At 49.7% G+C, this 18,197-nt stretch overlaps 1 protein-coding gene across 1 annotated transcript in view; it reads right to left on the bottom strand.

Annotated features, from left to right (window-relative positions):
* Positions 1–4,243: 4,243 nt before the first annotated feature.
* The window catches only part of PDIA5 (protein disulfide isomerase family A, member 5), a 90,989-nt gene continuing 77,035 nt past the window's right edge, over positions 4,244–18,197 (bottom strand). Inside the window, exons 16-19 of the mRNA XM_008585738.1 lie at positions 14,342–14,472; positions 9,919–9,989; positions 4,784–4,918; positions 4,244–4,472 (exon numbers count right to left, since the gene is read on the bottom strand). Of these exons, the coding sequence (XP_008583960.1) occupies positions 4,392–4,472; positions 4,784–4,918; positions 9,919–9,989; positions 14,342–14,472 (418 nt within the window). The 3' untranslated portion in view covers positions 4,244–4,391. The remainder of the gene's footprint in view (positions 4,473–4,783; positions 4,919–9,918; positions 9,990–14,341; positions 14,473–18,197) is intronic.

Raw genomic sequence — 18,197 nt, forward strand, 5'->3', positions numbered from 1 at the left:
GAAGCCTTGTGCACTGCTGGTGGGAATGTAGAATGGCGCAGTTGCTGTGGAACATGGAATGGGATTTCCTCAAAAAATTAAATGTAGAATTACCATAAGATCCAGTAATTCCACTTTCAAAAGAATTGAAAGCAGGATATTGAAGAGGTATTTTACACCTATGTTTATAGTAGCACTATTCACCATAGCCAAAAGGTGAAAATGACCCAAATGTCCATTGATGGATGAATGAGTAAACCAAATGTGGAATATACACAGAATGGAGTATTACTCAGCCTTAAAAAGGATGGACCTTGAAAACACTGTGCTAAGTTAAGGACAAATATAGTATGATTTCACATAGATGAGATTCCGAGTAGTAGAATTCATACAGACAGAAAGTAGAATAGTGGTTAGAATAGTGGTTACCAGGGGTTGGGGGGAGGGGGGAATGGAGAGTTATTGTTTGATGGGTACAGAGTTTCAGTTTGAGTTGATGAGAAAGTTCTGGAGATGGATAGTAATGATGATGGTTGGACAACCAATGAGAATTTTCTTAGTGCCACTGAATTGTACACTTAAAAATGGTTAAAATGGTAAATTTTTTTGTTATGCATATTTTACCATAATTTAAAGGAGGCATACACACACACACACACACACACACACACACACACTCAGTTGCACTAGCCACATTTCAAGTACTCAATAGCCATGTGTGGCTAATGGTTACTGTATTGAACAACACAGGCCTAAAGTAAAGAATTTGGGGATGGTATATATTTGGTGGGTCCATAAAAGTAATCTGGTTTTCACATGTAGCTCAAAGATGTCAGTTTCATTATTCAAGTCTCAACAATAAAATAATGGTAAACAGTAAGAGCACCATGTACAGTGCTGAGTTCTGACTAGCAATGCCCAGTCATTCTCAAATTGGGAGCCTCCAGGGAACAGGGTTGGCACGTATTTCATTCTGTGTGATTCGGGCAGGTCACTCTGAGCTTCATCTTCCATACCTAAGAGGGCCTGGTGCTTTCCAGATGAGATTCCACATCTTATGCTGAAGTGTAGCAAACCAGTTTCTGAACCCAGAGGCATCATTTTCCCATGCCTGGCACAGAACAGTTCCTGGAAGCCAAATACCTCTAGAAAAAGAGGGGGCTGAGTGTCAAAGGTGAGAAGGGCTGGGGACTAGCTCTGAAGGCTCCAGTCAGGCACAGATGGGGGAATTACTGTTGGGCAAGAGGTGTGTGGGATGCAGAGTCGGGCTGGCAGCTGAGGGCAGACCAGTGGGGAGCTGAAACAGAGAAGCAGTGACCAAAAGGAGAGAAATAGAGGCCAGGGTTAGACCAAAGCCACCAGAATGAAGATGGAGAGCAGTTCTCCCATAACTCATATACTTACTTCCTGCAGAGACACCAGTCTGTACATGTAGAATCCAAGGGAACAGGGGCATGGTGATGGCAGTGGGGGATGGGGAAGGGAGTCTGTGCTGAAGATGAATGAACCCCAAATGCACCAAGGGTGGCAAGTGGGAATAAAACTAATCCAGATGCCAATGTACTTGCTGCAATTGCACAGAGCTCCAGAACCAGGGTGCGCAGTGTGTGTATGGGGAAGGGAGTCTGTGCTGAAGATGAATGAACCCCAAATGCACCAAGGGTGGCAAGTGGCAATAAAACTAATCCAGATGCCAATGTACTTGCTGCAATTGCACAGAGCTCCAGAACCAGGGTGCGCAGTGTGTGCGTGGTGTGTATTAAGTGGGGGATTGGAGGAATGGAGCTCTGTGTGCAGAGGAAGCTGCCCAGAGCTGGGATGAACTTGCTCAGGTCATGCCCAAAGTCATGGCAAATATGAGACATTCTGACAAAGGCCCTATAATTAAAAAATCCTGCAAATAAAGAGAGAGATGTGAAGATGCCATTTCATGATGTTTTCAAGTCCTCACACAAAGCTAGGCCAGGAAAATCTGAACCTTGAGGATGTGCAATGGACAGAAAGAAAGCCCTGTGCCTTGATGGTAGGCAGCAGGAGTCCTCAGCCAGGAAGTGGCCCTTGTTAGGTGGCCCTTAAAGGTGCCATAAAAAGAACCCAACAAACCATTTTTTTGAAGACACAAGCAAATATCTTCCTTTCACAAATACCCCAAACAGCCATCAAGGAGACCCATATCCAAACACACACGTGCTCACAGGAGCCACTTGCAGGAATGGGTACACAACACTCATGTCAGGATTAAATGACTCCATGTATGGTCCCCAAGAGGAGCTCAGCAAATGTGTGTTTAAATGGGTTTTAAATGTATGCTTCTTTCTTTCATATCCACTCACCTGGGGGGAAGTACAGGGGCCACTGTCAAGGACATAGAGCTTAGGGGAAAAGAGAGGGGCTGAACCGGCAGGGAGTGAACCAGGAAGCTGGAGAACTACACTGAACGTGGGCTCTCAAAAGCTTGACTTTACTTAACGGAGCTGAGGGTGGTGGCACCAGAATTAACACAGCCACACGGAACTCTGTGGCTCTGTCTTCCTCCCAGTGGATCCATCAGCAGGAGGACTGAGGTTCAAAAGGAAAGGCCAGGCGCCAGAGAAGGAGGGCTGTTCCTGCAGGCCAACTCCCCAACAAGGCCACCAAAACATGCTCCCAAGTATGCAGCTCAGGCAACTCCATCTCTGAACTTCCTGAGGAATCCAAGTCCAGGACTGTACTCCAAAAGACAGACAAAATGGGCTCCCTGTGGCTGAAAGAGATCCTCTAAAACTATCAAACAGAACCAAATGGCCGTAGCAGAATGAGGGGTTAGACACGCATTCCCCCGCTTACAAAATCTACATATGTTATTGTCATGAAGCTTTCTTTTCTAAAATTAAGCAGAAACCAGCTCCTAGAAGATAATTCCAAAACAGTTACAGCTGGAAAATTTCCCACCTGATCTTCAACAGACCACCTGGCTGCCAGCTGACCGACCCACCCCCGCCCCGCTCCATCCTTGTGGCCCCACTACAGCTCCGATTGCACAGAGGATCGGCTTCACAGACATTCTTTCTCTGATAAGCAGCTGCAACCTCCAAACAAGTTTTGGCTGGTTTATAGCAACTGCGCATTAACCGTCTTTTGTGCCCTTCAGTCATCTTTTGATAGCAGGAGCCAAATTTCACCTCATTTGAATACTTAATCTCCACCCCAAAGTGAACATGGCACATGTGTTACATGCATGTTTACCCATTGTGCACACGCATTACTTCCCTCATAAATATTCATAGAGTTCCCCCCAACCTGCTAAATATGTATGAAAAGCTGACCCTGCAAGACATAAATACCATTTTCTCTCTCCCTCTTTTAAAGCTCACACTTTTGGATTTCCCGGAGGCTGCATTCCTCAATCTGCCAATTGCCTTTTCTCTGGAAATAATGTTTCTTTTTCTTATCTCATGGTTTTTTGTTGCCATAACTAAAGTCAAAATAGCCGGAGCAAGGTTGCTCTACTGCTGTGGAGAAACACCAAGCAGACCACACACGTCACAGGGGTGCTGGGGCTCTGGCTGCACCCGCTGGGCACGGGGCTGGTGTGAGTCACGCAAAGATGCAGTCGTGGGAGGACTAGCTAGTGGGAAAGGTGGGTCAGGAGAGAGATGTGCACAGGCAGGAGGCAGAGGGAGGCGCCTATTCATGGGTGAGGTGATGTGAATGGCTGAGGGCACCATGATCAGGGTGGTGGGGCTGGTCACCAGACCTAATCTCGGCACAGAGAATTGGCCATCCCTTCCAGCCAGTGTGCCCAGCAAGCAGCCAGCACAAAGGTCCCCTCCTCCATGTCATGCCACCTGAAGTGGTGACTTAATGTTCTTTAAAGGGAGAGCAGGGAGGGAGTGGAAAGAGGAAGAGAAGACAGGAACAGTTGGAGAAAGAGAAACATGTAAATGAGTTCCAGGAAAAAACACCCAAAGGGAAACCACAATCATCTAGAAAAAGCAAATGCTTGGTTCCCATTTGCTTCAGCATCCCAATTTCCCTGATCATCCTGTGTTTCCTCTCAATATCTAATCATTTTCCAACAGGATACTTTGTGGTCCAATTTCCCTGCTCTGCTTCCAAATGACTGACAGGGGCAGCACCCCCTGCCATCTTCCACCTGCCCCACTCCTGCCCCATGTGGACGTGGCACTGGTGCAGGGCTCTCCCCCCAGATGAGACATGGAACAAGGGGGAGCACAGTTCCATCTTTGTTAGTACAGGCCCCACGAATATAAACACCATCGAATAAATGGCTTAATTTTATTTCAAAATTGTACAAAATGGCCATAAGCAGCTATAAAAAACTTTGTCTTCAGAACCTGTGGAAATTCAGAAAGAACAACAAAACAGGCATTGTTCACAGTGCAATGGAAAAGCTTTCTCTGGGACAGAAATTACAGCTCTTCCTTCTTTTTTCCTAGCTTTTCATGGTCTCCCTCCCGGAGGGTTCGAATAAAATTGGTAAATCCCAATTCCTGCAGGGAGGGGAGAAGAGAGAGACAAAGAAGGCCTTTAGCATCTGAGCTGATGTGCACTCTCCCTTCCTGACCCTCCAGCAGCTCACTCCTGAGGACAGAGAGAGGCGACCCTGGAATCTGTGACAACCCCTTCGGACTTTCTTGCAGCAGTGCCAAGACTCAGCCATTCACAGGCCGTGTCTGCTCAGTGCTGAGCATTGCGGCTGACTCCTGGGTTTCCTGTGAAGCCCTCTTCACTGTGCCTCCTCAGTGGCTGTTCCCTGCCCACCAGCCCAAAGAGCTCGGACAAATGTCTTCCCCCAACATACCGTCCGATCGCTGTCATACTTTTCTACAAGCTTCCCGTAGTGGTAGTAGTGGAAAGTGGGGTAGGCCTCGACGGCCTCCTGCTGACACAGGCCATGGTTCTTGTCTTTGACGCAGTCTACAGCAGCACAGGTGATCTAAGGGGCAGAGGAAGGAGGGTCAGCACAGGGGACCTCCAGTCAGAGGCCTGGACCCCTCGACACACAGACTGCACCTCTGGCCTACGCCATAGGCTCGCTTTGATTTCTTTTCCCAATAACAGGAATGAGCTGAACCAAAGCATCCCCAGCTCAAAGCTCCCTGGAGACTGATGACACTTGTTTTCAATTTCCAAAGCAGATGGGGAAAGATAGGGGACTCAGCTTGGAATGTCTTCTGACTATGCTTTAAAATCAGAAGCATAATGACCATAAAGGAAATGATGACCTGAAAGTATTTTGTAAATACTACCGGTTCTGTGATATTTTCTGTGAGGCACTTGAGAGATCCATTTGCTTATCAACTAATATTTCCTGAACATCTGCTAGGGGGTGGGGACAATGTCACACCAAGGTTAAGAGCAAGAGCTTTGACGTCAAGTTTCCCAAGTGCAAATCTTCGTTTTCCTGCGCATTAAGACCTAAGGAAAATGACCTAGCCCCTTGGTGCCTCAATTTCCTCAGCTGTAAAATGGGGATAATAATAATATCTAGATTACAAGGATATTATGAAGACTCAGTAAGAGAATTCAAGTGAGGCCAATCTGCTCATGGGATTAGTGGTCAGTAAACATCAGCTGCTATTACACTCACTCCCACTGACAGCATACACAGCCGTCTGGGTCTAGGAGCTCGGTGTCTGGGGAGGCAGTTGGACAGAGTGGTGACTCTAACACAGTGTGATGTGGGAGATGATGGAGGTGGGCCGGAGTCCCAGAGCACCCGGGAGAGTGGAGCAAAGGCACTCTGCATGGTTTGCCATCTGAGCTCATCTGGAGGATGAGGCAGACAAGCCAGGGAGCACGTTCCAGAAACTGGGAAGAAGTTCAGCATGACTAAAGCAATCAGTTTTTAGTCAGAAAGAGGTTCCCAAATTGGCCATTAGCCTCTTCTTGCCCATATAACAAATTCCACATTCTGGGTAGTTTTTCCTTACTGTGTGTTGTTATTTCAAAATAAGAGGGTAGTGTAAAGCAGAAATGGGGAACTTTGCTCCTGTTGAGAGTCAAAGCCAGGGAAAGAGGGGGAGAGGTCCATTGTGGCAATATGGCACCACAAAAGTATCACACTACAGAGGAAGGGCAGATTCTGACAACAGGGAAGGCCTCTCCTTAGGCAACATGTATTAAACTATCTGTTCTATATGCTAGGGGTACAGAGAGGACCTTGACAAAGTCCATTCGTCAAGCAACTGCCACATGACAAATGAGATCATTTCAGAGCCTAATGGATGCTTTAAAGAAATTAAAAGAGGGTGATTCAATAAGAATTAAAAACTGTTGAATAACCATGATTCACACAGGTCTTTGCTGGTTGTTAACATTTGGACAGAGGGCTCCTTTCCAGATAGGAGAGCCCTGCGGGCCACCAACAGCCAGGTTTACTGATCACTTACCTTGTGCCTGGGTGTGTGGGCTACTGTTGTGTGAGCTGCAGGACTGACAGCCAGAGTGAAGAATTAGCTGTGGCCCTCCCCTGGCCACCAGCATGCCACATGTGCCCCTCCTTGGCCCTCATGCTTCCTTCTACCTCTTCAGCTACACAACGGTCTATGTAGTAAGACTTTTTAGAGCAGAGTTTGCAAACGCACTGCACACAATCCGTAGTTGGCTTTCAGTCCTGTTCTATTTGGCCCACACAGAATTAAAAAAAATAAATTTGAATTAGCTGCCAACATGGAAAAGGAGCCAAAGATTTAATATAGAAATGTGGCTTTCCAGCTTCTCTTTAAAAGTCAAAAGTTTTGATGGCATTTGTCCTCCATTCCCACAGGAAACAACTGGCTAGAGCAGAGAGGCAGCTGTGTCCTTCAGGCAGGCCACACATGCCTTTCACCAGCGCCCGACTGGAGCCCAATTCACTCGGGCCGGCAGGCCGGCCCCTGCGGGCTTCTGAGAAGCCCAGCTTGCCCTCAGAGCACTTTCTGAATTATTTAGAAACATGAGGCAGATGCTCCTCTGGCTGTCTGCAGGGTTCCCTTTCTCGGGACAGGCGCTGTGGGGCCGGCCTTGTGGACATGGTGTCCATGACTCTAATCCCGCTCAACAGGCAGCTGAGGGCCTTCTGTGTCCAGCCTGGGCCAGGGCAGCTACTCCTCTGCTACACTGTGAAAGTGTTTGATGAGTGTTGCTCCAGGCTGCTGTTCTTCCTCCCACTCTAAATTATGCATTTAATTTGTATACATGCCCTGGAGCTGTTGGAAACATATTGTGTGGTTTTATAAATCTACTAAATTAAAAATGTGTACTTATTCTGAATCACTTAAGCTAGCTTCCAGAGACAAGTGCGGCCCCCCTTCCCAAAGGAAGCAGCTTTGACTCTTTAGAAAGAAGGCAGCAAATAAAGCTCTTCTCAGCTTGTCCAATGTCACCTAAGTGCCTGCCCCCTTATACCCACTCAAAATCTGCACCCATCACCTATGGCACAGAATGAACACCTTGGCGTGAATTCCTGAGGCACATGCTGTCAGTGCCCTGCCATCTCCCCTAAGCCCAGCACTTGCCAGTGTCTGCAACTCTCGGCCTGAGAGCTTCCTCCCAGCCACAAGGAGCTGGATGTAAGGCCAGTGACAGGTGGGGGGCAAAGACAAGTAACCCAGCTTCCTCAACCTTCGAGTGGGACGGCTCTGTGGCATGTTTCCTGGTGAGGTGTCCCATGAACCGAGCCTCAGTTACCCACATCATCTGCCCATACACACCTGCTTTGGTTCCTTCCGTTTCCCATCTCACTTCCTCCATCCCCTCTGGAGCTTCCTGAGACCACCTCCCAAATAAATTCCTTGCATGTGAGCCCCAGGCATGGGGCCTGCTTTGGGGAGAACCCAAACTCTAACAATCCCTGTTTATTCAATTCTAACTCTGCCCCTTTCCAGCTGAGGGACTTAGGGCTAGTCATTTAACCTCCCTTAGATTCAATCTCCTCAGCTGTAAAATGAGCATAATAACACTAGTTGCACAAGCTATTGTGAGGACAACATGCCGTAAGAGCTCTCAGGAAATATCAAATGTGTTATTATTCCTTCACTCAGGTGACATTTCTGTGGGCCGAAGGTGTCAAGATGGGGGAATTCAAGGACAAATGAAGTCTCTCCCTCAGGGTGCTTTTGCTCCTGATGGGCAGCAGCCAGACCTGCAAACAGGAGGATCTACACAACAGGCCAGGTCACTGTGGTGATGTGGACCAGTCACAGAGGAGGCCCCCTAGAAATGGCCTTCACACTCACTCCTGGCCCCACCGCACCCCAGGCTGGGCACACCTTGATCTTGGTGTGCAGTGAAAGGTGAGTTCCTCCTAGCCAGCCCAGTGGCCCCTGCCCCCTGCAGGGTCCACCAGCCTTCCACCATGGCTCCTTTCCTGGCCCCACCGCACCCCAGGCTGGGCACACCTTGATCTTGGTGTGCAGTGAAAGGTGAGCTCCTCCTAGCCAGCCCAGTGGCCCCTGCCCCCTGCAGGGTCCACCAGCCTTCCACCATGGCTCCTTCTCCACCCTGTTGTGTGCACAGGGCCTGGGTGGTACAAAAGGGGGACAATGGTGAGGGACACGGGACATAGAAAGCCCCTTCCTACCACACCCTCTCAGCACAGGGCAAGTGGAAGGCAGAGGAGAAAAAATGTTTCTGGTCCTTATACTCCCTGCTGGCAAGGATGACACGTGCCTCAAGGGCACAGCCAAGGTAACCATGGGACTCCCTAAGACCAGGGAAGGATCCCAGGGTCTGGGTCTGCATGGGAATCAGGTCCCCAGATGTCCTGACACTGCATACAGGTGTCTGCCACAGTCTGGTTTCCTCTAACTTACTGTCCCCGTACAGTTCCCATCCCACTCTCTCAGGCCCTCTCTCTCAGGGCCTGTCATGGTGATCCCAGCTCTTGTATCTCTGCCTCCACCCAGTCTGGGGGGTACCTGTAGGACTGGCCTCCTTTTAGCCTTGATCAAAGCCTGTGAGCCCTGCCGCTGCCCAGCCCTAGGATGGTCACCTATCTCTGCTCACTGTGCTGCTTCACGGACACCACCTACCTTCCCTGCCTGCCTGGCCTGTGTATCGTCTAGGACTCTGCTTAGCGTGTGCTTGGCCCTGGTTCCTTCCAGCCTGCCCTGGCCCAGCCTGAGGATTCCACCCAGGAAAATAGGTTACCACAGCAGAAATGCACATGACTCTGGGTCTGGGAGTGAGTGTAGGTCCCCACACAACCGTGTGTTTCTGGGGCCTCTAAGGGGAGAGGTTCCTGCGACCGAATCACAGGGCTAGGAAGAGTCCTCGCTATCATCCATACCAGCATTCCAACTAGTACAGATAAGAAGGACTGAAGTGATATGACTTCTGTGAGTTCAGGGGTCTTTCCCTGCCCCACAGCCCTTGACCAGGGAGCCACACATGCCCCCTCCCGGTAGCCCCCACTGCCCTGGCTGCTGGAGCTGCCTGGGGACGTGCTGGGAGACCTGTACTCTAATCCAATCTGCGGCTCCAGCTTGTTAATTTTATGCTTCATCAGTCGGCAGCTGCAGGAGCCTTTCACTTAGGCAGGATGAGCTCCACTGACACAGCCTTGCTCTCCTCCACTGTGGCCTCCTCCAGGTGACTTCTGTTGGGTTTTCTTATTTGTGTGTTTAATTATATACGTAATGCATGACTACAATCCTACTATAAAAAGGTATGAGTGCTAAAATAATAAACAGATGACCCTTTCCACCCTCCTCCAAGTGTGTGCTGTAATGGTTCGGTGTATTCCTTTTGGTTGATTTTGTAGCATAAATCCCACCTACTCTATCTTGCCATATAAAGAGAATGTCCTGGTCCCAAGGAATCCCCTGTTCACAGGCCTCAGCAGAACTGTACCTATTTAGGGATGGGCACCTGAATGGGAGGGACAGAGGCAGGTGCAGGACTCTGGCAAGGTAAAGTTGGAGGTGGGGCAAGAGATGGACAGGGGTATCTTACCTTCCGGTCATCTTTGAAGGTGTCAGCAGTGGCAGTAAAGTGGGGGATGACCTTCTTACAATGTGGGCACCCTGCATGAGAGGGAGAGAGTGTGCACAGGGCAATGTTTCACATAAGGGAGGCCACCAAGCCAAGGGTACTTCCTGGGACCTCTGAAGAGGCCTTTCCAGGAGCCCACCCCTGCCCACTCCACAGTCTGAATCCATGTGTGAACCCTGCCACTCAAATCACCCCCGCATCTGATCCATCAGAGGGGGGGCTTTGTAGGAACCCCTGCTGGAAGCACCAGGTGCATCCCTGTCCCAGGGCATCCCATCTTATTCCTAAGGGGCTGGAGGTGGGGAGATGGTCACTGTGGTCATGTTCTGCAGGCTCTTTCCATAGGGGCTACCCTCAGTACTAGGAAGAGCCTGATCCAAGACATACAGGGAGATTCGGGCTTAGAAAAGGAGGATGTGTGCTTGGGATTCTCTGAGCCTATTACAGTCTTCTCTTGCCCCAGCAACAATGGTAAATCTCTCCATTTCGTGACTAAGAGAAAGTGGCACTGGGACAGGTGTGGGCGAGGGGCAACTACTCTGTCTGAGCCCCTCTGCTCAGGCTTTGCTGCTAACTCCCACATTTGTAGTGACCTCCACCCCACCCCACCCCACCCTACCCCAGACTGGGAGCAGCCAAACCAGGCCCCTGGTCCTCCAACTGTCCTTTCACCCTTCCTTTACAATCAACCTGGACCTCGAAAGCTGGGAACAAAAGGGCCAAGGTCAGGCTGAGAAGAAGACGAATTACAGGGAGTTGTCAGACAGTGCCCAAGTCCCCCAACACTTCCTGTCCCAGGGAAATGCCTGTCAGAATGGACGAGAGCCTGTAACGTTACACTGGTGTGCGCCCCTCCCCCAGACATCTTGTCTCTTGTTCTGTGAGCCTCCCTGGACCCCTCCAGCTCTGACAGCAGTGTCTCAGGCATGGGGCAGGGACCTGTTTGCAGGTCACATTGTCCTCCTGCCAAGGAGGACAGAAGGACTTTGAGGGGAGGATTTTCCTGTGGTAATTAAAGCTGATCAAAGCACAGGTGGGAGAGGCCACATGCCCAGTGTGGAGACCTGGCTCCAGCCCACAATGCCAGACAAACGGCCACCACACACGCCTCCCGCAGCCTGGGGAAAGCAACGGAGTTGACACAGTGGGAACAGCAATGGCTTTCTCATCTTTCTTCTTTTTAAAATAAGATAATAATGACTGGCACTTCAAAGAGTTTTGTGAAAATAAATTAAGGCTAAGCTACAAGTTTAATCTGAATTTAGCACTTGGTCTGGGTCCTGAGATGGGCGGGACCACCCATATGGCCTGGCTGGTGGCAGGGCCAGCTGGCCCCAAAACAGCGTGGGGGTGACGGGGAGGGGGCTTAGAGGGATTTTCCCAAAATCTGACACAGAAGGGGCAAAAGAGACCTGGGCTGGTTATGGGTTATATTGGAACTAAATGAGACAAAGTGGGGGCCGGCCCGTGGCTCACTCAGGGGAGTGTGGTGCTGACAACACCAAGTCAAGGGTTAGGATCCCCTTACTGGTCATCTTTAAAAAAAAAAAAAAAAATGAGACAAAGTGCCTAGCACAGCCTAACTCACAGCAGATACCGGACAGATGACTTTTTAATCACCTAAAACGGCAATTACAGGTAACACTTCAGTAATTTGACCTAACACAGAGAAAATAGCTTGAACTCATGAAAATGTCATCCTATAAAGGAATGATGTTATATAATTTTCAGAACATTTAAAAAGCACAATCCACTGGTTAGCAAGGCAACCGCAGGCCCCTTATGATTGGCACATGCCCACTAACAGCATTAGGCTGGTCACCTACCCCCTTCCTCAAAATGTGGTTTCACATTAATTTTTTTTTATTTTTAACCTCTTTGCTTATTGAAAGCATAAATGTAACTATCAGCCTAGTGTAAATTCCTGCTACCATCGATTTAAAATATCTAGGCCTCAGATTAATGGCCTTCTGCTGCATCTAATTTTCTCATTATCCAAAAGAAAGAGCACAGCAGATGAATCACTGGAGGGGAGGCTGTTTTAGGAAGTGCACGAAGATGTTTCCAAGAGGTGTCAGGTGGGCCAGAGGTGGCATAATTATTTTATTCTGGCTTTTAAAAATAAAAGGCACCACCTCAGTGTAGCAGGAAACCAAAGAAGCCTCCCAGAGTGGGGAGAGAAGAACAAAGACTAAGGAGAGGATGCAAAATTCCAGTTCCAGAGACTCAGCCACGCTGGCCTAAGGGCAGTCACCACGACGGACCATTCAGAGCACCACCTCAGTGTAGCAGGAAACCAAAGAAGCCTCCCAGAGTGGGGAGAGAAGAACAAAGACCAAGGAGAGGATGCAAAATTCCAGTTCCAGAGACTCAGCCACGCTGGCCTAAGGGCAGTCACCACGACGGACCATTCAGAGCAAAGGGAACAATGAAGAGCAGGAGGCGGGATATGGGGGTGAGATGTGGGGGAGGCAGACATAAGCGGAGCGGGGATGTGGGGACTGGCGTTTTTTCTTTTATGCCTTTATAAGGTGTTTTACTTTACTGTTTGACCTTTCCGTCATGTTTAGATTCCTTATATAGTATTCTTTATTCTTTACATATAAATATAGCATATGTAAATATAGTAATGTCTATATATAAACAAAATAAAAAGATAAATTTCTTTTCCTTGGATACTCCCCACCGACACACACACTTCTAACCCACTGATAAAGACGTATCTCCCTAGGAGTACTGGGGCAAGATATAGGGACAGAAAAATGTGGTAAGAGAGATGGACTCTAAAGACCAAGCCCTTTGCCAGAAGTTGAGTCACTCAGTGACACTGCCCTAATGGACTGTGTTTAGAGTTCTGTCAGAGTAGACTGAGCTCCTTGAGGCCTGGCAGGGACATGTCTCCTTCCCTGTACCCTGGGCCCAGGACACTGCCCAGCACAGAGCTGTTATTTGATGAAGGAAGGAAGGAAGGTCATTCTCATCAGCAGCCTGGCAGGGTCAGAGTCTCTATCCCAGACTGCCTGGAGATTTAGGAACCTGCTTGCCCCAGCAACCAGTGTCTGTCATGGCCTTTGTGTCTGCCATGAAGGTCAGGAGGGAGCTGGGGAGAGGCAGAGGGAATGCCGTGGCTCTGGTCCAGACGTCTGGGAAAGAGAGGGGGCATTTCTGGGGAAGGTATCTAGTCTGGACTTTGAAAAGCCCATCCAGTGGCTGGTCAAGGAAGCTTGCTTCTGTAGTCAGGCTCTAGCTTGCTGCTGAGAAAACTCACTCACTGAATGGTGCCTGAGAGAGAGACCCACCCAGGCTGCAGGAAGGGGCTGTCACTGACTCGCTGCAAGGCGCTGGGCAAGCCATGCGTTTCCTGGTCTCAGTTCTCTATCCCCCATCTGCCCAGAAGGAAGAGGGTAACTTCTCAAAATCTACTCAGGATTCTGGCACACTCTAAGAAAAGATGAGGACAGCAAGAAGCTCAATAAGGAAGTGAGAGAGAACAAGTCCCACTCTGAGAAGAAAGGGGAAAGGGCAGAAGCAGAGGGCGGGAGGCTGGCTTGGTGGGGATCGGGTCTGAGGCTGTGGTGGCCCCTCGCAGACAGCGTGAGCCGAGAAGAGACATCACGAACTACTGACACTTGAAAAGTGCGGGCGGGAGGGGAGCACACAGGAGGGCCGGCTACAACTGAGCGGGTTTATGACTGGATTGAGTGCCTGGCTTCTCTGTAGACATGGATTTTATTATCCTCACTCCATTAAGCAGAGCTGTAACCTGGGGAAGAGAGAGAAGGGAGACGCAGGAGTGCGAAATTCTAAGACCCTTTCCTTTTAAGTATCAATTAACTTCAACGTGGGAATACACAAAAACCCAAGGTCACAAACACCAATGTTAGCAGACGTGTCACTTCCTCAACTTAAGCTTTGATTAAAACGAGAATCACACGGGAGCTCGGGTGTGAACATGCCTGTGCCTACCATGGCTTCACACCCAGCTGGCTTCGGTGCCATTTGGGAAGGTCAGGGAGAGGGGCTTCCCAGGTTCTGAAGGTGGAGTCACTGCCTGGAGGAGGAGTGGGCAGCTGAGGGGAGGGAGGAAATGGCCAGATAGGGGCAGCAGGAGGAGCCCAGGGCCAGGAGGAGACCAGTCCCTGCCATGGACAGAGCGGAGGGCTCTAGGCCTGACCCAAGGAAGGCTTCCCTAAAGCGAGGGGAGAGCCTGACAGGGCTGACGAGAGGAGGCCCTGGAATGAAGCGGGGAGCCTGCTTCATGGTGGAGATGATCCAGTCACCAGCAGCTGCCTGGGTTCTCTGGGTAGGGGAAGGGCGGGCAGTTCTCCATCCAGTTGGGCCAACCCTCTTTCCGTGCCCCACAGTGGGCACCCAAGCTACTTACAAGGGGCGTAGAACATGACCAAGGTGTGCTTCTTCTTCTTGAGGGTCTCTCGGAAGCTGTCCCCTGCCAGATGCAACACGCTTGTCTGCTGCTCTTCCCAAGTGGGCTCGGGGGGTGGGGGGGCCTCAGCGCTGCAGGAAGCCAGGGGAGGGGAGGCAGTCAGCAGGAGGGATTCATGGCCAGGCAAGCACATCGGCCCCGCCACGTCCCAGCCACTCAGGGGAACACGCAGGAAGAAATCACGTTGCATTTCTTCTAAAATTTCATTTTAAAACCTCGGTTTAAACACAAATGAATCTGTACCATCAGTAAAGATACTGATTCCCTCCAAGGAGCCTACTAAGGAGCCATTTCGTGAAGACAGAAGACCTGGTCCCACTTTAGGGCAGGGCAGCCTCTAGGTGTGAGCCATCACCTCCTTGCCAAGGGCACAGAACCTCCTCCACCTGGGCTCCCTCCTTCCTGTCCCCTCTGAGACCCTACATCACATATTACCTTCTGCTCCTAAACCTTTGTTCTGGTGGAGAGAGCATGGGCCAAGAAGTGAAGTGGGCCTGGTTCAAATCCAGACTATTTACTAGCTGTGTGACCTTATTTAGGTAAGTTACTAAAGCCCTCTAAACCTCCACTTTCTTTTCTGTTAAATGAGGACAATGGTACCTATAGAGGGGATCTTTAAGGAGTGCAGAGACAGTGTATGTAAAGCACCTTGTCAGTCAGCAACTAACATTTACTGAGAGCCTATACGCTCTAATAAGTGACAGGCGCTGAATAGATGTCTATAGTTTTACAGGTCTCCTCCTGTCCACTAGTTCCCTCCACTCTGCCTCATACAAGTATGGATCTCCAGGGTCTTCTAAAAGCCGTTGCTGCCCTGGCTGCCCTGGCTGCCCTCTACAGCCCAACCTCTCTTTCTTTCTCTGAGGAGTGTCTCTGAGGGGTGGGCTGCAGCCATGTCGCCACGTCCTCCCCCTGCACTCTTACCACAGCCCCTACACTGCCTGGTTCTGACCGCCAGGCCTGGCACCCAGCTGAGTGCGGCACCGAGTCACCCCGACACTCTCGCCTTTTGGAAGCCCTCTCTACCAAGCACCCGCAGCACCCCACTTCCCCGCCTTTCCAGCGGCCCTCCCTCTTCCAGTTCTATTCCAAGCCTCCACAATTCTCAAAAGGTCTCACCCCTGCATGGCTTCAGTGATTCCCATGGATGAGGATAAATTGAGTCCTGACCTCTCATCTAAGCCCCCTATTTCCAGGTGTTTTTTGGGTACTTCCAGCTGGAGGTCCCACTGTTACCTCAAACCCACCATAACATACAACATATTACTCTTCCCTTCTCCTCCACGCCTCCGAAATCAGCTTCCCTGTCCCATCTTCTGTTTTGGTTAATGGCACCCCTGTGTGCTGACCAAGACTGGTCCCTGCCAGCCTTCCTGTCTTCCTCCCTCTGCTCAGTCTCCAAGTCCCCTGGCTCCATGGCCAATACCAGCCACCCACCCTTTCTGCTATGCCCTTTCTCTGAACACTGCCTCTCTAGGCCGGCCTGTTGGCAGGCATGTCTGTCACCCATGACTTGGCCAGCTGTGCACATGCCTGGAAACACCCTTCACCTCGCCTGACGCCGTCTGCTCACCCTGCTTCTGGGTGACATGCCTCAATCCTTCATCCTAGAGCCATCTGCTGCTCATGCTCCACCTGAAGGATGTCTTCCAAGTGCCCAAAAGAACTACTATTTGTCCCAGGGCAGGACCCTTAAATTCTCTGAACCTAAGTTTCTTCATAATGAAACCGGGATCCTTCATCCTAGAGCCATCTGCTGCTCATGCTCCACCTGAAGGATGTCTTCCAAGTGCCCGAAAGAACTACTATTTGTCCCAGGGCAGGACCCTTAAATTCTCTGAACCTAAGTTTCTTCATAATGAAACCGAAATAAAGACTCTGGCCTCAGTAGGATTTGAGGAGTAAACGGGGCAAAAGATAGGAAAGCATCCTGCAAAGCTGGATGTTATTACCACTTATGCATTGATGCTGTCAGTTAAAGCCCTCACGACGGCTAGGATCAGTCATAAAAACAGCTTCCTTTGAATATTTCCACATCGTGCACTGTGCTAAGCACTTTTTACAATAGTCTAATTCTCTAGGCAAGTCTATGGGGAAAGTATTGTTCTTTTGTACAGATGGGAAAATAGGGCTTAGAAGGGTCGAATAAATGGGTCTGGGTCATGATCTGAGCACAGGTCTCTGAAACTCCAAAGCCCACGCTCTTAAGCCAGAGCTTCTCAGACTCTCAGTGGCAGTACCTACATAGGAAGGACAAAGCCCTCTGTGCTCACTGTGTCCAGGGCTCTGGAACACTGATTAGCAATGATAAATGCTCCTGAGTCCCTCAGCTCTCTAACCACAAGTCCAGCCCCACAAGGACCTGGCCTGATCCCCCACCTGCTCAGTCCCTGACAGTGAGCCAGCCCTGGCACCTGAGCAAGGTGTGTGTGAATAAACCACCTGCTTCAGACACAAGAAGCCCCAGAGGAATGAGCACCTTGCCCCTTTTGCTGGAAAACCACCACTCCCCTCTTGTCCCTGGCTGCTCTTGGAATCCTCCCCCAATGGATGAGCAGGACAAAATGGAAGAAGCGAGGCCAAGACCTCATCAGCCCAGTCACCTCTTGCCAGAGGCCTCTCCTGAACCTGGTAGTAACTTTGTTCCTAGTCTATAAGCTGGTGTTATGGAAAATACCCATTCACACCTCCCGAACCAGAGCTTCAGGAACAGGAGTCCCAGAATCTGTGCTTCAAATAAACATCTTATATCTTTTCTGGATGCTTACATATGTCCAAGTTTGAGGACGAACGTCCTAACAAAGTAACTCAATCTAGATACCATTATTTAGCAGAGTTCTCGCATTGCTTTGTGACTTTAAAGTCTTGGCTGTCACACCAGCATCATTACCCCATGCACCAGGCACCGCTAAAAAGGCTGGAATATGTCTTCTTTTACTTCATCTTCCCCCCACTGCTGAAATGAGGAAATATCCTTCAATATTCAAATTATGTGTGAGCATTCGAATGGGGATGGGGGCAGGGAGGCAGAAGAAAGGTTGCTCGGCTGTATCCTGATAACAACCTTTGCTATTCAGGCATGGCTGGAGGCTTCCTCCAATTCCCAGGGCATCTGTGTGATGGGCATAGTCAGTCCCCTCATGGGAGGGGGAAGTGCCGAGAATTGCAGGTTCCAAACTCCTTGGGTGAATAGGGGGTCTTTGGGCCAGTAATCACAAAGCTACTCAAGTTCTCTGAACTTGCAGGCTGTATGGGTTGAATTGTGTCCCCCACAAATTCATATGTTGAAGTCCTAACCCCTAGTACCTCAGAATGTGACTGTACTTGTAGATGGAGCCTCAAAAGGGAAAATTAAGTTAAGATGACATCATTAGGGTGGGCCCTAACCCAATATGACTGGGGTCCTTATAAGAAGAGGAGACTAGGTCACAGTCACACACAGAGGGAAGACCATGTGAAGACACAGGCAGAAGATGGCCAAGGAGAGAGGCCTCAGAAGAAACCAACCCTGCCAGCATCTTAATATCAAACTTCCTGCTTCTAGAATTTTAAGAAAATGAGCTTCTGTTGGTAAGCCACCCAGTCTATGGTACTTGTTATGCTGACCCTACAAAACTAATACACAGGCTGAGGGGGCTCTTTGGAATCTTTATGCTCAACCCCAAACCACTGCAGTCTGTGCTGTGGACACTACAGGAGGCTCAGTCAACACCAGCAAACCTGGGATGACGTGAGTCCAGCTCTGGATGTGAAGAGCTCTGTTTCCTTCATTTATTCAAAGGGGGTGGAATAAAAT

This window comes from Galeopterus variegatus, unplaced genomic scaffold (genome assembly GCF_000696425.1).
Source record: "Galeopterus variegatus unplaced genomic scaffold, G_variegatus-3.0.2 Scaffold3689, whole genome shotgun sequence".
Lineage (NCBI taxonomy): Eukaryota > Metazoa > Chordata > Mammalia > Dermoptera > Cynocephalidae > Galeopterus > Galeopterus variegatus.